The following is a 20883-nucleotide window of genomic DNA, read 5'->3' on the forward strand; positions in this document are numbered from 1 at the left end:
GCTTTATTTCAATTATTGAAAACGATTTTTAATAGTATTTAGTTAACAATAACTACTGTCCTCGATGTGTTCCTGTTTCCAAACTTGTAGGCCTGGTTTCACAGACTGGGTTTAGATTAAACCAGGATTAGGCCTTAGTTAAATTAGGACGTTTAAGTAGCTTTTATAAACGTGTCTTAGGAAAAAACATTACTGGTGTGCATCTTGAGACAAAACAATGTCACTGATATATTTTAAGATATGTCAGTGCAAGTTGCTTTAATTTAAGACAGCTCAAACATGCATTTTACATTTACATTTTACATTTAATCCTTTAGCAGACGCTTTTATCCAAAGCGATTTACAAATGAGGAGAGCAATAAAGCAATTAAACTAACAAGATAACAATATGCAAGTGCTGTGACTCTTCCAAGTTTAGTCTAATTAAGTACACTTAAAAAAAAATTTAATAGACAATTTTTTAGTCTGGGACTGGGCTTGAGCCTTGTCTGTGAAGATTTGAACAATAGCCTGTTGTTTAAAATTGGCACTATCCCACAGTTCCACAGACGAGTCTTTAGCTAGTCCCAGATTAATATGCATGTTTGAGCTGTTTTAACTGAGCGCAACACATCCTATCTTAATTTAAGCCCTGTCTGTGAAACCGGGCCTATATCTATTATAATTTAAAACTGTTATGTTTTGGTTTAAATATGTTGTTTAGAAAAGTATGCATATCTATTATAATTTAAAACTGTTATGTTTTGGTTTAAATATGTTGTTTAGAAAAGTATGCTTGTTAAATTTTTCTTAAAAAAACATCATAAATAAATATGAATTGGTTAGATATTTGTTATCTATTAAAATTACTTTGTTACATTTTAATCGTGGCTTAAGTTTTCAAACCCTTCCTGGCTTATTTTATGCACAAATGTCTCTCCATCCTCAGTGCGTGTGCTATATGACACTTTGCTAGTCTGTCAGTCGCAGTGCGCATGCGCGTGGGAGGCCATGTTGTTGTAGTTGGGTGGGACTGGACCGTCATATCCCTCCGTTACTGTATGTCTCAGCGATCATCACCCCCCTCCCGTTTTTGACACCGGGAACACGTACATAAACCGGAGGGAGCAAACGGTGACTTGCACAATGAATTTAAGCTTGGATCTGTCGCGCAGAAACCCACAGGAAGACTTTGAGCTGATCCAGAGGATCGGGAGCGGAACCTATGGAGATGTGTACAAGGTAGAGATCAACTGGGTATCAGATCTTAGAAAGCTACCGACCTAGACTGCATTTTTGGACATCATAAACGCTTTCCAAACGGTCAAAATGCCCCTATGGTGCACGAAATGCTGTCTAGGTAGGCAGCTCACTAGGGATTAAGACGAAAGCATTTAACTGACCAATGTAACCAGTGTATTCGGGAGACAACAGATGTGTGTTTATGCTGGACCACAGTGTATCTGTGTTTTGTAGCAATTTTGCGTCTCGGATATGGTGTAATATCCTGCAAGGCTCTAGAGATCTTTGTTTCCATAATGCACAGGGCCTAGCAGGTCTATTTCACCAGCGAGAGCCAAAGCAGGGCTGTCAAACTCAAAGTCCTGCATCTCTTTATGTGATATGTGACATAAACAAAGGCAAGAATAGACCAATATGCTGCAGAGAGACTGTGCAGTGGCAGATGGTCACTACTAAGGGGTGTTGCAAGGTGTTTAGGATCTAAGGGGAAGGGCAAGTGCAATCTTGTTCTTAAGAAACACTAAATGTGCCTGACTTCCTTTGGTGACAGGAAGTGGCTGAACTTTAAACTACAAGTGTGTGAGTGTGTTTGCCCACAACTATGTCCATCCTGTTTGTTCGTAATTGTTCCCTCTTCCTGGGGTTTTATAGTGTGTGTGGGTTAGAGTGTGTGTTGGGTGTATGCCATGTAATCAGGCATTTCTACTCAATCAGATCCTTGTTGTAGGTGAAGATGTAGGACCTGAATAAACAAAACCACCAAGCAAAATAATAATAGAGAGAAGACTATATGAGCATTACACAAATTCATCTGGTTGATTGTTGCAATGTAATTTAATTGGATTGTTTACGTATGTTCCTTCTGCTTAGATTGATCAATTAACATATTTGAATAAAAAGTAGAAACAGCCCTGAGCTTATTTATTACCGGACAGTGAAATGCCTCACTGCGATCGTAGAGGCCCTGTGTGAGTGTGTGTGCATGTGAAAGTTATTTGATGTTCTCCTTGTCCTACTTATTACAGCCATCACAGCACTGTGAACATCGATACACACATTTCAGCTGCCTCTGTTCCATATTACTTGGAATGGTGAATGCAATTCCATGTAAAACTAAGATAAAATGTTGGAAAATCTCTCTTTCTCTTTGTCTCTCTGATGACATCATCCTCACTTCTGTTTGGCAGACAGATGTCTCTCAGTTCAGTTTTATAGATGAGGCCTTTGTCAGTGTGTTTGTGCGTTAACTTGTCAGAGAACATGCAAAATACTGTGTGTATTCTAGAATTTCCTGAAAAATATTCTTGAACTGATATACACACACACTAGTCTTCAAATGTTTGGGGTCAGTAAACATTTTTTTCTTATGCTCACCAAACTTGCATTTATTTAATAAAAATTCAGTTAAACTGTAGCCTAATATTAAATGTTAAATAATATTCCAATTTTCTATTTTAATATATTTAAAAATTAATTTATCCCTGTAATGGCAAAGCTGATTTTTTTAACATCATTAGTCCAGTATTCAATGTCACATGGTCCATTTAAGAAACATTTATTTATTTTAATGGTCCCCTTTAGACATTCTGTTGACTATAAGTAACGTTGCACCTACATGTCACCTAACTCTCATTAGAGTAGCAGTTCTTTGTTTACTACTTCAGCCTTCTCATTGGATAGTAAAACATTTCTGTTCTCAAACAATTTTTGAGTTAACATTTTCTAAAATAATGTATAAAAATAAACATGTATTATAATTCATTTCAACAATCTCATTTGTTGTCATTAAATAGTATTTTGCCTTGCTCTCAGCATTAGCTACTAATTAAAATACTTTCTCCAATGCCAGCTTAATGTTCAGGGAGAACGATATGTATTCCATTTATAGGTTAATTTTTCCAAACAACCTAGCTTTGAACATTGCTTTTTGTTTTTGCAATCATCAATAATCAACAACTGTCTGTATGTCCAAAATGAGGGTAGATGGGAGGAATGTTTCGGAAACTTGTTTGATGCCACTAGTGGTGCAGAAATTGCAAATTTCTCCTTTTATTGTTGGAGCAGATTGATCTTTAAATGTGGGTCTGATCCATACAACATGTCTAATAATTATATCTAATGCATATAATAATGAGTAGAGCAATTGGGATCAGTGAGTTAGCATTTGACATTAGCACTTGTGCTATTGTACACCTGTTGGGCTTATGGAATCACAGCTCTAATGCTCTTCTTTTCCAGGCTCGTAATGTCAGCACTGGAGAACTGGCTGCTATCAAAGTCATCAAACTAGAACCAGGTGAGCCAGCGCTGCTGCACACACAGTGCTGTTTAACCACCGGTAGATAGTGCCCTATCACTATCCATCTATTCTTGAATAGTTAAATATTACAAGTATGGTGTGTTCATGCATTGTAATGGTGTGATTGTAGATGCATTGTGAATAGAGGCAGTGTGATCACTCACTTTTTAGCACAGAATTCAGTTTTCCATTCTGTTTTCATCAGTTTCAGTTTCCAACATGGAACTGTTTTCATATTTTAGTCTCTTTGCAACATTGCTTCAACTTGCTTTTTTACTGAATTTTTTTGTGAATTGATTTGCAGGAGAGGACTTTGACGTGGTGCAGCAGGAGATTATAATGATGAAAGATTGTAAACACTCAAACATTGTTGCATATTTTGGCAGTTACCTCAGGTACATGTACACACATGCAATCAAACGCCCTTATGTCTCTAGCTTCAATTAATATGTTTTATTCATTGTATAATGTAATACGGGGGCAGACTGGTTGTTCATTAAATGTCAGCAGGTTTTTTTTTGTTTTTTTTTTAATTAACTGTTTTACTAGCATTACACTACCGTTTAAAAGTTTGGAGTCAGTGAGATTAGTTTTTTTTTTCTGAAAGAAATGCTTTTATTCAGCAAGGACACATTAATTTGATCAAAAATTACAGTAATATTCTAATATTACAAAAGATTTCAATTTCAAAGAATCCTAAAACCTGTTTCTTGAGCAGCAAATCAGCATATAAGGATCATGTGACATTGAAGACTGGAGTAATGACAAAAGTAAATTCAGCTTTGCCATCACAAAAATGAATTACATTTTAAAATATATTAAAATAGAAAACAGTTATTTAAAATTGTGAAAATATTTCACAATATTACTGGTTTTACTGTATTTTTGTTCAAATAAATTCAGCCTTGATGAGCGTAAGAGACTTCTTTCAAAAACATTCAAAAATCTTACGGAGCCCAAACCTTTGAACGGTAGTGTATATTCTGTTTCTCTCTTTTTATTAATTGTTGATGTTTTTCACTACCTGTTGAAGTACACATCACAACCCAACATGCACCTCTCTTAAGCTGTTGAGGCCAGAAATGGTCTGACAAGGCTTGATAAATGATGTCTTAATGTCCCTGTTTCAGGAGAGATAAATTATGGATCAGCATGGAATACTGTGGTGGGGGCTCTCTCCAGGATATATACCATGGTAACTATTGTTACCGATTCCAAAACGGGAGATTTTAATTTATCATGTTGAGCTGTTCTCTCATATAGATGTATATCTGTATCTTCAGTTACCGGGCCGTTGTCAGAATCCCAGATTGCGTATGTATGTCGGGAGACCCTACAGGTATATACACACATTTACTGATGCGTAAAAGTTCTTATGTGTGACAATTTTGAATGATTAATGTGGGTTTCTGTGTTCATGTCAGGGTGTTTACTATCTCCATAACAAAGGCAAGATCCACAGAGATATAAAGGTACAAACTGGACTTTCAAATATAATTAAATCTCACAGTGTTGACATAATTTTCACTCATGTCCCACTCGACTGATGTTATCATGCAAAAATAAATGAGATAAATAAAGTGTTTTTTGGGGGAAAATGCTATTCTTGACAATTTTTATAGTAATTATTCAGCTATGCTCTAAAATATTTCATTGGCCAGTAATTGCTTTTGTGTAGAGTAAAACTTGAGTGAATTGTTCTTTTAAGATGGTTTTGTTCAATGAATTGGTCGAACTGGTTCACAAATTGGTCTAAATGATTCATTAATGAATTAGTCTGAATCAAATGAACATGATTTATTATCTTTCAAAATCGCTCACTGTGTCTCTACTCTTGTTTTGTAGGGTGCAAATATTCTGTTGACGGACAATGGCTACGTTAAGCTAGGTGAAAAAAGCACTTTATATGAATGACTTGGCAGTTTTTCATTTAAAACAGAACCACTGAATTCCTCTCTCACAACTTACGTTTGTCTCTCTCCAGCTGATTTTGGAGTTTCGGCTCAGATATCAGCCACTTTAGCAAAAAGAAAGTCCTTCATCGGAACTCCATATTGGTATGTCAGTCCTCTTTTGCCTCTTGTGTGATAGGATGTTTTTAATAGATTGATTCTAGTCAGCACTGTAGTCACATGTATATCATTTCTTTCTTTATGTGTCTTACTCTGCAGGATGGCACCTGAGGTGGCCGCAGTCGAGAGGAAAGGGGGCTACAATCAGCTGTGTGATATTTGGGCCGTGGGCATCACAGCTATTGAGCTGGCAGAGTTGGAGCCGCCGATGTTCGACTTGCACCCCATGAGGTGAGTGTCCAGTTTCCTCCATCATGAGCAGTCTATTGCTGCACAATGGATGTCAGATTCTGCTAAATGAATTGCATCGTTTCATAGTTAATATATATTACACAGGTCACCCGTAGTATGACGACACTCTAGTGTTCTCCCTCTTTTCCACGTTTGTCTTACTTTCTCTTACTGTCCTCTCTGTTGCGTTTCCCCTTTAGAGCACTCTTCCTAATGACCAAGAGCAGTTTCCAACCACCTAAGCTGAAAGACAAAGTTAAGTGGTAAGTATTTCTAAATGATTCATAAGTACCGTTCAAAATCGAATGAGAAAAACAAAATACACTACAGTTCTAAAGTGTGGTTGTGAGTTAAAAAAAAAGGAAAGAAAAGAACGTTTAATTTAATTTTTTAATGTAAGTATGTTATGGTCACCAAGGCTTAAAAAACAATAATATTGTGAAATATAAATTTTTCATTTGAATATATTTTAAAATGTAATGTATTACTGTGATGGCAAAGCTGAATTTTTAGTGTCCTTCAGAAATCATTCTGATATGCTGATTTGATGCTCTGGGCCCAGTTGTTCAAAAGTAATCTGACCGGGTTTCGGCAATCGGATTGGATCAAACCCTTGAAAATGGGTTGTTTCAAAAGAAAAAGAAAAAACGATTCTGAAATCAGATTAGATAAAAAAAATCCTGAATCAAATCAACAGTTTGTATTCCAAACTTTTTAGTAAGATTGGGATACCTTTGATAAAAAAAACATGATTATACTGATCCCAGCAGAAGGGTGGATTTCAGGAAAACATTTTTTATAAAACTTTAAAACTGGTCAAAAAATACAAAATTTATATCATGTAATATACACAAACACATATTTTTAATTTTGCTCTTAATTAGTTTAACTGTTAAAGTAATAAATTACAAGTAGTTTTTCGCTAGCCTACAGTAAAGTAAAAAAGAGAATTTGGCACCATAAAATAATCCCCAAAATGTTGTAAATATCAAACCAAAGTTTAAAAAGAAATATAATAAAAAGTGTTTTTTTTTTTTATCACTGTTTGTAATCTACATTGGCCCAATGAGATGAACCTGTCAAAAGTTTTTTTGCAAGCGAACACATTTTCTCGTGTGAATGCTACGCAAAACTTTTCTGAGAGAAAGCAAAAGCATTGAAATATTTTTTTTCACCCCATCTCATATTTTTCCATCACCATGTCCCTTTAGGGGCTCCGTAGGGCAATAGTAATCCAGATTTGGTAATCTGAAAAAGTGTGTATCTGGATCAGGGTGATTCAATCCAATTTTGCTTTGGAATCAGTGGCAAAATGCCAGTTTGTTGTTATTGGGTTCTCCTAACCAGAAGGTCATTCACCTAAAAAAGTTTTCCCACTACAAAAAAAGATGATTTATCACTTTTATCACTTATCAGCAGATAATCTGCTTTTAAACCCTCCCTATTTCAATTCTACGCTTGTTACTGTAACGGCAAACTTAGATTTATTCAAATGTTTGGTACATTTTTTCATTCTCATCTGGTTTGTTTTGGTTCATGAAGGACAAATAATTTCCATCACTTTGTGAAAATCGCTTTGATCAAAAATCCCAAGAAGAGACCAACGGCTGACAGACTACTGCAGGTAAGATCTGCCCTTCCTTCAGAGAACATATATGATTGGCTCCATTGATCCACCATTGTTCAATAACATTGCATCACTTCTGTTTTTGCAGCACCCGTTTGTTACCCAGCCACTTAGCCGGACTCTTGCCATTGAGCTACTGGACAAAGCCAACAACCCTGACCACAGCACACACAGTGATGCAGAAGAGGATGACATTGACCCAGAGGTAATTCCATATATCCGACTCTTTGTTTACATTTTAACCATTGGGAAACCATGTTAGGGCTTTAAACTGAAGCACTGATTTCTAATTGGTTGTTTCTTTAGATGTAGATCCTAAGTGAGGGCAGACAGTTGGCTCTGCCAGCTGCCAGGTACAAGTGTGTCAGGTTACCAATGCTGCAGTGTGTATATGCGATTGTGTGTGTGTATGAACGCATGAGAGTTTATTGGTTTTAACACGTAACGGCAGTGGCTTGCGGTGTTGCCTTGAGGAAAGATTAGGGTCTTGTTACAGATATTCAGAAAAGGTGTGTATATAACTAAGGCTTTTTAGCTTTCAAGTTTGAAAACTTAACTTGTGGTCCCTTTGTTTGCAGTCTCCCGTGTCTGTTCCACATCGAATCCGCTCAACTAGCAGGAGCTCACGAGACGGAAAGACCCTGTCTGAGATTAACTGTAAGTCATTTGTCAAGCAGCCCTTAACTCACTGAACTGAAATAAACACAAGAATTCTCAGAATACTTATAAGCACAAAAAGAAATCTGAAGTCTATGCGTGGCCCTCTTCTAGTTGATAAGGTGAAGTTCGATCCACCTCTGAGGAAGGAGACCGAACCGCATCATGAGATGGTTTGTGACACTCTGCCATTGATTTATTGTTGTTTAGTCTATTTGTTTGGATTACTTGTCTGACTGTCTTTTTGATTTATGTAGGATCTACCGTTAGAGCCCCAAAGCATTCTGGGAAATAACAAGTGAGTGTGTTGTATTCTTTATTTGCGAGTCTATCTAAAAAATTAATGACTGAATAAGGAATAGTCTAAAACTAGTCGACCTCACTGATCAACTAGTCAGTTGATAGATTAAAATAACAAAACTGAAATTGTCTAAAACTAGTCTACCTGACTAATCAACTTGGTTGTTGTTGGTTACTAGTTGATTATGCAACCATTGTGACCAATCCCTAGTTTAGAATAACAAAATTGTAAATAAATGGTAACAGTTTGCAATAAGGTTTCATTTGTTAACATTAGTTAATGTATTAACTAACATGAACTAACCATGAGCAATACATTTGTTACTGTATTTTTTAATCTTTGTTAACGTTGGTTAATAAAAATACAACTGTTTATTGTTTGTTCATGTTACTTACCAGTGCATTAACTATGTTAACAAATACAACTTTTGATTTTAATAATGTATTAGTAAATGTTGAAATTAACATTATCAAAGATTAGTAAATACTGTAGAAGTGCAGTTCATTATGTTAACTAATTTAGTTAACTAATAAATTAATTCCTTAATAAATAAAGGAATGGCTAAAACTAGCCGGCTCACTAATCGGTTGTTGGTCAACTAGTAGTCATCCATCATGACTCATCTCTAGTTTAATTTAAAGCAACAAAGCTGCTTTCAGCTACAACCTGTCACTACACTAATCAACTAGTTTTGTTGTTGGATAACTAGTTGACTAGTCGCTTGTCAATTTGATGTTGCAACACATCTCTAGTTTACTAATATTTTTGTGCATGTGTGTATGTGTATACATACTAATATGTCTGTGCGTGTGTATGTGTTGTTTTATATATATATATATATATATAAAGTTCTCTCTTTTATTCATTGTTTTTCAGGAGTCTATTAAAATCTGTTGCTGAGGAGCTCAATCAAAGGTACTCCCACTGTCACTTTTGATTGGTCAGCCAACCTGCTTTGCAAACTAATCACCTCTGCAGTCTTATCGCTGCTTGGCACTGAGAAGCTCTTACTGCTGAGTGTGTGTGTGTGTTCTCTGCATTCTTCTCTGGCTGCTTTACCTTCTTAGCCTCACCCTCTTCATCTCTCTCAGGGGTCATGTGACACATTTAGAGGATGAGGAGGAGGATGAAGGTGATGATTTGCAGTAAGTGAGAGGAAGATGTAATGTGTAATGTTATCAAAAACACCTGTGATCATCCGTGACTTCCTGTCTCTTAGTGTCAACTGGATGTGAGATTGAAGGATGTGCTCGGTTTGTTTTGTAGTGTGTCTGGTTTTAAGTTGCTTGCTGGTGCTCAAATGCATGATCCTTGTGAAAATAGGCATTTGTGTTTGTAAGTTAATTTATAGTATGAAAGTTTATGGTAAGCCAAGACATTTAAGTATGTATTTTGCTTTATTAGATGCTTGGACATATTAACGTCACCAAAATTGACAATTCTTGTTTTTTATGGAATATTGCAATTTATCCATGGACATCATTATTTAATTTTTTTTAGTCATGTGCCTTCATAATCATTAATCAAAAACATGAACTTGCCCTCCCCCTGGCAACAAAAACAACAACAATCCAATCAATTCCTGATGGACAAAATCAAGTCACGCCTTACATTTTTGCTCATTTGAAAAGCTGTTTAACTCTGATATACGTCACAATAGGGGAGACGATCACAATTTCTGTTGTATGCTTACTTTAATACAACTGCATATGCTATTACTTTTCTACACTATAAGACTTAAAAAAAAATCTGCCAGATGACAAAATGAAAAAAAAAAAAAAAAAAAATCCTAAGATTTACTTTGAAGGAGGAACCCAAGTATCATAAAGATTTAGGACTGGGCTTTATTGACTCAGGACAGTAAGCAACCTCCTATCAATCACATAGCAACAACAGAACACCCTAGCATTGTGGCAATGAATTTTGCAGGGACAAGCACCACTCACATTTTCTACTCCCAAAATCTATTTATAAAAATCTACTATAGTGAATTATTTGTGTATGTTGTGTTTTGATTCTGATTTGTGTTTCAGTCATGGAATTTGATCAGACATTTGTTTTGGTTTGTTTAATAAGTTGGTGATGAGCACAAGACATACAGAAACACTTTTGTTTTCCATCAGTTTGAAGGATTGAAAGAGTAAACTCTAAGAAGTTCAAAATATTCTGCTCTGGATTAGGTAGATTAGATTTGAGCATATTTAGCACTATGTTTGTGTGTCTTGTGTCCACATGACCATTTCTTGCTTGCCGGTTATTCTTCTTTACTGTTTTTGACGTTGTATATGGTCTCTTTCTTCATCTGATTGTATCCCTGTATGCGTTTCCACTGTCCAAAGAAACTGTGCCATTGGTCCTTGCGTCCTTCTTTTGTGTTACCATATCTTGTTTAGCAGTATGACTATAAATCATTACAATATGCTCTTGTGTGTCTGTGCCTACAGCTGTAACTCCACTTCAACCATGAGACCTAAAGTACCACCTCCTCTGCCACCCAAGGTAAAAGATACACATACACTTCTCTGTCTCACAGACTTTTGACAGAATGTGAAACTCACACTCTTTCTCTTTATCACTTCTTAGCCGAAGCTTCTGTCTCCCGCACAGAACAGTACCGTCTCAGAGGACAATACCGGAGAAGGGACCATTAAACGTTGTCCAGCTTCTGGGAGCTCCACCCCTCCTGTTCGGCCTGCTTCCTGTGTGCCCCCCAGACCGCCACCTCCTCGCCTGCCCCCACACAGGCGTAGTAGTCTAGGTAACAAACCATCTGAGCACGCTCAGACAGAGCCAGCAGGGGATGATGGGATTTATAGGTTCTGGGAATGGCTTCATGCAGAACAACAGAAAGAACAAAGTAAGCTAAGCACCGCCCACTTGAGCGTGCCCTCTTGTGATTGGTAGACAGCCTTGCCAGTCTTCCTCTGTTCCTTGTGTCATTTTGGCATTAGTTCAGTCCCACAACATAGATAGCTGTAGCTTTAGCGTAGTTTAGTTGAGATCTACTTAGTGTGACCTAGTAGTTAGAAGGTGTTGTTTTACAACTCGTTAACAATTAACTTAATGGATTATGCAAATAAGGTAACAAACATGCCCATGCTGAATCATTAATCATGAATGTCTCTTCTCCATTATTTCATCATTTTATGAATTACCACTGCATTAATAGAAAATGTACACAAATTCTGTTTACCACTTGCTTTCTGCAGGCAGTGACAGTGCAACAAAAACAGCTAAATATCTTGTTTTTTTAAATAGGAGTGCCTCTATAATGAGCCTAATTTACATAGGTGTGTCTTTGTTCCTTGAATGTGATTTCAGCTTTCAAAGGACATATGATACAATGTGAGTGTTTATGTGCAGGTAATGGAGTTTCTGTTCAGGAGAATGGAGAGAAAGAAAAACTGGCCTCCCTTCCCTCATCTAGTCTAAAGGTGCGATTAATCTCCTTATGGTTATTTTGAAACGTTTATGTTTTTTGATGTAAAGAATTTTCCCTTTTTTTTTTTATTACTTTAAATTCATCAAAATGGTTCAAATGCCAAGTAAGGGAAATATCTCTGCCTCTTTCATTGTGTTATTGTTATAATTAGGATTGTTCTAAACCCCAAACTTAATTTATGAAACTGCAATGTCTGTGCTAAGGACAGGAGGAGATAGATGTGGTATATTTGGTCAGTGTGTGGAATTTACAGTTATTGCCATGTAATTACGATTCCCTGATTAAACAAGGGGGGAAAAATAGTTTAATAAAACATATTCTGCTCTTGTAAACTGTGATAGCATCTAACAGACTTTATCTCTTTCTCTTTTTGTAGCTACCGTTCAGTAATGGCCTCCCACCAACCCCTCAAGTACATGTGAGTCATCCAGCTCTTCCTCTTTCTATCTGTCTTTTCATCTCTCCATCTTTCACTCATTTTCTTGCTATATCTCTTTCATACACACAAATATTGAAAGGTTGAAGGTATCAACACACCTGGATTAACACAAATGTCATAGCAACTACAGTACATTTGGACCATTCAAGCTCAGCCCTGCTGCCATGATGTTGATCTTTCTTTCTGCTCTGCAGATGGGAGCTTGTTTCTCTAAAGTGTTTAATGGCTGTCCCCTGAAGATTCACTGTGCCTGTTCATGGATAAACCCAAACACCAGGGGTGAGAAACAGCACATGCAGAGCTCAGGCATTCTCAAATCAAATGCTTCTTACATCATTATCATAATTATGGGTTTTGTCAGTTTTATGAGATTTTCTTGTGACTCATTTTCAGACCAGTATCTGATTTTTGGTGCAGAGGAAGGAATTTATACCCTCAATCTGAATGAAATTCATGAGAGCTCCATGGAACAGGTCAGGAATAACTTAGATGGGCTTGGATATATAGCTAAAAATGTTTTTGCATTTTGAATATATATATATATATATACATATACACACACACCGATGATCCAAATGAGCCAAAACATTATGACCATGGGCATGAAGTTTTGGCACATCAGTGTAATAATATATATATATATATATACAAATATATAATCAATATTTATGTATTTACTCTTAAAAGCGATCAGAGTTTATTTAATCAGGAGGAACTGACATTTAATTTTTATTATTTTTATTATTACATGCAGCTGGTTCCACGGAGGTGTACATGGGTGTATGTAATGAACAACTGGCTGCTTTCTATATCAGGTGAGATAAAACCAATAAGGAAAAGATTTACATGCTTTTGAAGGGTATTTTAATGTTTTTACCATAATGTAATTCTATGCTCATATGTGTGTGTGTGTTCCACAGGTAAAGCGTCGCAGCTGTACTCTTACAACCTGGCAGGGCTCTTTGAGCAAGCTCGACAGATGCAGAAGTTACCTGTTGCCATACCAACACATAAACTCCCTGACAAAATCATCCCACGGTATGTTTCAGACTAATCCATTTCAAATCTTTTTATTTTTGTGTAGGAATTTTTTCTGATAAAACTCATAATTTCATTTAAATATTTGTTAAATGCACATCCTATGAAATCTCATCATTTTGCATTTTAGTACTGTCATGGTAATGCCTTTCTTTCAGAAAGTTTACCGTGTCCAATAAAATCCCAGATACAAGGGGTTGCCAGAAATGCTGTGTAGGTCAGTATGGAACTATAGATGCATTCTTATGTTTTGTGTTGAAATTATATGATCAGAACACTGCACTTTTTTTAGGATTTGCACATAAATAGTAAATATTCGTTGCACAGATACAGTCAACATGCTTCTGTATGTGTATCTATAGTGCGAAACCCATACACAGGCCATAAGTACTTATGTGGAGCTTTCCAGTCCAGTGTAATGCTGTTGGAATGGGTGGAAGCCATGCAGCGCTTCATGCTCATAAAGGTAAGTGAGATATTGAGAAACACAATGTGAATCTATCTATAAATCTATCTAGTATAATCCTGTGTATTTGTGTCTGTCCAGAGCATAGACCTCACCCTGCCGTGTCCATTAGAAGTCTTTGAGATGTTGGTGGTTCCTGAGCAGCATTATCCACTGGTTTGTGTGGCAGTCAGTAAAGGAAGCCACCCTGATCAGGTGGTCACATTTGGCACTGTTGATCCTAATGCTGCCACCCCCGCGTTCACAGAGCCCGGTCAGTTTTACAGAGTCTCACTGTGTTCAAAACAGAATGATTTTTTGGTTTGGATTGGATTGCTTAAAAATGTTTGGAGCTTTTAGAGTGTTGCTCTTTGGTCTTGTATGAACCCTTGTTGTGTTTTGTGTTTCCAGAAACACCTCAGACATGTGTCATTCATGTGACTCAGCTGGAGAGAGACACTGTCCTTGTGTGTTTAGATCGTAAGTAAATAAAATATATGCTTGTATTATAATAAATAATATAATCATATTTTCTATTTCTTCTAAAATAATATTCAATTTAAAGCTGCAGTCCATAACTTTTTTGGGTTAAAAATTATCCAAAATAAATTTTTGAGCAAGTACATAACCAGCCAGTGTTCAAAACTATCTGCTTGCTAGCTCGATTTAAAACGGTAAGCTTGTAATAATGTTTTTAATTCCAGTGGTACTGGTGGATTTCCATGTGAAATTGCGTGTGAGGATGTTGGAGGTGGAGATTTATAGCCTTTTCTCACAGCACTTGATATAATTAAACTTATCAATTTGATGGCGGATCCAGAAAGGTTCATACGACAATCACCAGTGACAACTGGAGATTCATCCATTGTAAAATGCAAAAGACTTCAGAGTGGCTACAGAAACAAAGAGACTGCAACCGGGCATGCGAAAACAAGGATAAATATCTGAAGGGCATTAAGTAAGGGTTAATGCCCGACGAGGGTTCCATTGTCAGGTATTAATGGACGGCGGCGAGGCGTGCGCGTCGGACGGTTGCCTCCGCCTATGTCCATTAATGCCTAGACAATGGACACCTCGAAGGGCATTAACCCGCTTATACCATGGTCACTTGCCAAATAACACATTTTTAAAACATTAGTTTATATTTTAATTAGTTTTACAATCGAAATCTAAAGTTTTTACAAACAATAACATGGTTTCCCTGGTTACGCCTGACGGTTTATTTAGCAACCAGAGATATTTATATTCCGCTCAGCTCGTAGAACCCTTCAGTTTAGCTAACTTACGAGCCAGAAAGTTAACATATTTTTTTTCATGTAAGTTAGGCTTGTCTAGCCATGGGCGTTACACTTTTGTTTTTTTTAACCTAGAATTAAAACACACAGGTAGGCATTGTATAATTGGCTAACTAGATGTTTGTTTTTTTGATACAATAAATTGTAAACGGATACTTTGACTGCCTGTTGCTATGGTTACTCACAGCTGATGTAGCCAGCGCATTTATTTATTAATTTCGAACGGTAAACGGTCAGTTTCACCAGAACTCCTTTACTAGGTGTCCTCTATCACTTTTTAATGGACACCCTGCAGCCAATCAGAATCGAGTATTCGCCCAGACCATGGTATAAATGTAGTCACGCAATGCTGATGTTATTAACATTAACAATTTGAGAACAAAGTATAATTTGCACGGTTTGACCTGATATGATAAGCAATTATTAGATTTAATCAGCGCGATTTACTGCAATGCTTTTTTTCGCCTTGAATTTCCCGGTGAAAATTCTCATGTTGGTCATACTTCCAAAAAGTAGAATCTGTGATTCTGAATGACAGTATCCACACCGGCGCGGTGACTGACAGCCGCACATTCTCCTCAAAACATTGGATTCATCCGCGCAGTGCCGAGCCGAGGCACAACCCACGTAAAGTTGATAATTCCGCGAATAACTGCAATTGCAGATTTCGAACAGAGATGGTGACAAAGAGGAAAAACTACAGACTGCAGCTTTAAATATAATGGCAATAATAATGAAATGCATAATATTTACAATTAATTACATTAATTAATATTATTGGGAATATTGATTATTCTATCTATAATAGTTTTATAAAAGCAATTAAACACTTTAAGCTGTGTTAAAGATTTTTATTTTTTTTCACCAGTTAAGGGCTAGTTTGTGGCACAGTGTGGTAAAACCACATGTACATTAACCTGATATTGCCTCCTAATTGCTGAATTCACACAGGGTTTTTTTCTCTTGATATTTGTCAGCACTTGTAGCACAGATTCATGTTCAAACAAGCATTTGCACAAACTCAGTTCCATCTCTGGGAAGTCATTACTACATTATAATTAGTTTCTGCTGTATATTTTGCAGGGTGTATAAAGTTGGTGAATTTACAGGGCAGGTTAAAATCCAACAGGAAGTTGTCAACTGAACTTACCTTTAACTTCCAGATTGAGGCAATAGGTAAGAGCTAAATTAAGTTTTAAATTAAATCAAGACAGATGGGAGAATTCATTATGTTCTTTGATTAATAATAATTTATTTGTCTTTTTTCAAGTGTGTCTGCAGGACAGTGTTTTGGCGTTCTGGAAGCATGGAATGCAGGGGCGAAGCTTTAAAAACAGTGAGGTGTGTTATGCGTGTGAACTTTTTACTCAGTTGTTCTCAACTAGTTTTGCTTTAGGACCTAGATTTTACAGCTGACATCAAGTGGTGCCCAAAACATACAACAGTGATTTTGATGGTTTCATGCACACAGCATCGTGACCCACCAGTTGAGAACCACTGAACTAGATTATACATTCATAGCTGGTAACCAGTGCTCTAGATTTAAGGTGCGGTCACATTAGCAAAATTTTGTGGGCAAAAAAAGTCCATTGTCCATTGTCAACAGTGGAGCAATTCATGAAGTCACAACCAAACCAAACAGCTTTCTGTTGGTCAATGCGGCAAATTCACGTAACCTACTTGAACATGAGCACAATCTGTGCGGGGAACATTTCACCCGCATACGGAACAATGACAGGATTTTGGCCACAATTTTTCGATGACGAACGATAAATGTGACCGAACCTTTAGACAAAATGTGTGTAGTTGGTAACTGATGTTCTCTGCTTTAGATTACTCAGGAGATCGCTGATAACTCACGAACCTACAGGCTGCTGGGTGCAGACAGGTGAGACCTCACCAACACTTACACTATACCACAGCAGAGCCACAGTCAGCACGGTTCTCATAAACATTTCTGTCTTTCTCAGAGTGGTGGTGTTGGAAAGCAAACCGACGGAAGACCCCACGGCTCAAAGTAATCTGTACATCCTCGCAGGCCACGAGAACAGCTTCTGAAAACACACTGCCTTAACACACACTACGTAATGCACGCAACAAAAGTCATATTCCTGAGACTTATACACCTCATTTTCATTTTTAAACTACGGAACACAACACTACTGAAAAACTTACACAAAGATAGCTGAAATAAAACACTACATATTTTTGGTTCAGTGTGATACCAGCCCCTGGAACCTCGTATTGATACAAAATCGATACTTAATACAAAGGTGCGTTCACGCCATGTCGTAATTACCGTAATTATGTACTCGTAGAACTTGTAATTAGTTGATAGTGTTGCCATAGAAACACATAATTCCCAGTCCGAGGATGTGAACAGCTTCGATTTGAAATTACGGTAAAAGGCTTATGTCAAATGTTATGTCACATGAACAAACAGGAAAACGGGTTTCATCGCATCCGCTTGTCGAAGAAAGTGAACTGACAGCGATATCCATGGACTTTTTTAAAGTAATCAGCTAACCTAGCTAGTTATTTTTATTGTTGAAGGTTAATTAAATTTTAATATCCAAAGAGAATTTTCTTTTATATCAATTTGCATATGCGATTGACATCAGTTATACTCATCTTTGCTCGCTCCTTTGAAGGCATCTTCAGTAAAAACAGCTCTATATTTATGGAAGCACATACAAAAGAGCTGAATCGGAAGTGATGCGACCTGTTTTACAGAATATGGAAGTTTGTTGCGCATAACCCCAATAGAGTGGTGCAGGTATGATGTCACCTTGCAGGCCAACCGGCCGTTAGCATCACACTGTGGCTCCCTCGACAAAAATCCAATAGGATTTTTCCAAAGGCTTTTGGATTATCGCAAAAAAAAAAAAAAAAAAAGTTCTGTGATCAACAAAGGTTTGATACTTACACATTTTGTCCATAAAGATCATTTTCACAGATGAAAAATACTTGAAGCCTAAATGCAGTCACCAGAAGTAAAAAGCTGAATGTAGGCTATAAACGCAGTACACCACGGTCCCACGATTTCAGCGTCACCATCACTAAGCTTCCAACAACACTTTCGGTTTTTATCTAAAAACATTTTCCCAGAACGTTAGAGTTAGAATAGTTTGTAAGAGCACAATTATAAGCATAACGATGCTGTAAAAGCGGACTGAGCTTACCTTTTCGGCGTGATGACGTTTAATCTCCTCGACAGCCTCTGTACCTGTACCTGAACCTTTTTCAAGACACGTTACAGCTTCAAATAATCACGAGTGGGGTATTACTGATGTATTTTATGTCACAGAATAAATCCCCATTCAAAAAAACCATTGACTTTTGGGACGATGCTGAAAATGCTAACTCGTTTCCGCGTTTTGGCCTACAAAGTGATGTCATACCTGCACCACTCTATTACGACATGGTGTGAACGCAGCACAAGCAGACGTAGGTAGACCGTTTAAAATGCGTTATAGATACGCTTAGCATGTAACGGTAACATTAACAAATCTAATAATGGTCAAATCAATGGTACTGGTAAACTGCATAACCTTACTATAGATCCATTTCAATACACAGAAACAGTGCAAACTAAACTCGACAGACACACCTTGATACACAACCATCAGATCTGTATGACTTAAATAACTAATGTAAAAACACAGCAGTCTAGTACAACAGTTGTCTAAAAGAGGAAACAAATTACCTGGCTTTTATATCTGGCGTGATTTACAGGTGTCGTACCATCTTGTTGGCTTCGTAGCTTTCAGTACTGCAGTGACGCAGCCCTGTAAACAGCTCCTCTCTGTCATAATACATTTCACAATTGTTTACATAGAAAAACTATTTAAAACAGCCCAGTGGAACGCCAAAATGCGCTCTGTGTCAACCCGTGTTATTCCGAATTCTGTTACCCACCTAATTATGTGACCGTACACATAATGTAGTGATGTTTAGTTAGGATTAGCTCAATACAGCAGCTACTACGGACACAGAATTCAGTGAGTCACAGAATTCGGCACGACACCTGTAAATCGAACCAACTCACTGTTTTTTCCTCCTCCTTCATCTCTTTCTCTTCATTCAAATTTATGGTGCCACTTTTTTTTTATCTCAAAAGTGCAGTAATATTAGCGAAATCTTGTGATCAAAAAGATCCATTGTCAAATATAGGGATCCATGAATCACTGTTCACACAGAAGTCACTTTAAAACCAAACAGCTTTCTGCTGGTTGATGTGGGGAATTTATGTGACCAACTTGAACCCGATGCAAAATCTGCGTGCAGAAATATTTGGTGATCACATTTCCTATTTAAATGACTGGATTTTGCACACAATATATAGCTCCATATTTCATTTTTAACAGCACAGGAACAGACAATGGAGTAGTTGTTTCTATTGTTTTATAAATTATGAACCATTTTTGTTAGCACAGCCTTGGTGGATTAAGCATTGAATAATTAAATTATATAGCCTATATTTGCTGCCCTATACTGTAACAGCATCATGTTTAGTATCATCATGAGCCCCTTAATGAGAATAGAGTGATTTTAGAGATTTTATATTTCATTATTTATGCAGAAAAGCCAAGTATCATATTTTCATTACCAAGCACTGTTATTGAAGGTTTGCACAATACGTTTGCTCACATGTGCTTTTTTCAGCGTGCCGCGTGTGTTAATGAGTGACGTCTGCGCACTTACAGGCTGTGATGTCAATAGTAGAGTATAACAGACAAAGAAAACCTATTTATCAGGCTCACTGAAAACCGATTAGAGATAACAATGTCTTATGAATGCAGTATGTGTAAATATGAAAGGGGAAGTCAGAAAAAGAGCTCTTTCTAGAATGTAGCTGTCTGTGAAGCTTTCTAGCATCAGTTTGTATGGTGTCATATCTGAATACTATCTGTTCCATTTTTTGTTCCAAAATAACAAAATCATGTTTTGTTTAGTTGAATGCGCAAATTTAGCATGTCGGCTCTACCTCTAACATGCATTTAAAACCATTATAAATAAGAAAACACTACTGCAAATAGACTAGAAGAGTGTCTCCCTTACAGCAGTTTTAATGGTCTTGTCACATGGTCCATGATCCTGAATGAAACCATGTCTGAGGCTGAGCCTAATCTCCAGTAACCTTTACTCTGTATGTTTGAGAGTCACAAATGTGATATTGGATGCTTTGAGTACAGAGCGTGTGTTTAACTACTCCATGTCCACTACAGCATAATTCTCTTGTGTAATGTGATGCACATGTCTTGTATATAGTGTAAAATAATTTGAGTTTTACAGACTGTATAAAGCCAATATTTTGTTTCAAATGTGAAACTCTTTTATGAGATTTAACACATTAAACCAAGGTGGAAAAAAGATCAAATGCAACTGAATGGTGTTATTTTTGTCAAATATACAGTCATGGTCAGAATTATTGGCTATGAAAATAAATCTGTATTGTTATCCTTTTGATCTTTCATTCAAAAATTGACAATAGAAAGTGGGGGGAAAATCACATTATGAAATAAATGTTTTTCTCCAAAACTCATTGGCCACAATTATTGGTACAGATAGAATTTCTTTTGAGTAAAATATTTCTGAAGTATATTCCCATTCATATTTATATTTTTTAGCACATCAGGGTGACTAGGAACAAGAAATTGTCCAGCCATGACTTATTGTTTCACAGGAGTATAAATGTGAGGAAACACAAAGGACAAATTCCAGACAGTTGACGATAGCCATTGATTTCCATAGTATTTTTATTCCTTCAATGGAAGTCAATGTCACCCTCAACTGTCATTCTTCAAAATATCTTC

The 20883-nt window shown here is 36.8% G+C and overlaps 1 protein-coding gene across 2 annotated transcripts; it reads left to right on the forward strand.

Annotated features, from left to right (window-relative positions):
- Positions 1-970: 970 nt before the first annotated feature.
- Positions 971-17494, forward strand: map4k3b (mitogen-activated protein kinase kinase kinase kinase 3b). Of its 2 annotated transcripts, XM_056264336.1 has the most exons (33): positions 971-1221; positions 3460-3517; positions 3825-3915; positions 4651-4715; positions 4804-4859; positions 4945-4992; positions 5366-5408; positions 5505-5577; positions 5692-5823; positions 6024-6086; positions 7366-7447; positions 7539-7655; positions 8029-8107; positions 8222-8280; positions 8365-8405; positions 9285-9323; positions 9500-9553; positions 10853-10907; positions 10992-11166; positions 11772-11842; positions 12227-12268; positions 12484-12568; positions 12683-12762; positions 13044-13104; positions 13210-13327; positions 13486-13544; positions 13690-13793; positions 13875-14046; positions 14184-14252; positions 16151-16243; positions 16338-16408; positions 16900-16955; positions 17038-17494. In XM_056264336.1, the coding sequence occupies exons 1-33, from the start codon at positions 1126-1128 to the stop codon at positions 17123-17125; spliced, it is 2595 nt and encodes an 864-aa protein (XP_056120311.1). In that variant the 5' UTR covers positions 971-1125; the 3' UTR covers positions 17126-17494. The 2 variants fall into 2 exon arrangements, with proteins under 2 accessions (XP_056120311.1, XP_056120312.1); XM_056264337.1 differs by lacking the exon at positions 9500-9553.
- Positions 17495-20883: the final 3389 nt, after the last annotated feature.

This window comes from Rhinichthys klamathensis, unplaced genomic scaffold, assembly GCF_029890125.1.
Source record: "Rhinichthys klamathensis goyatoka isolate OS25496 unplaced genomic scaffold, OSU_Roscu_1.1 h1tg000220l_1, whole genome shotgun sequence".
Lineage (NCBI taxonomy): Eukaryota > Metazoa > Chordata > Actinopteri > Cypriniformes > Leuciscidae > Rhinichthys > Rhinichthys klamathensis.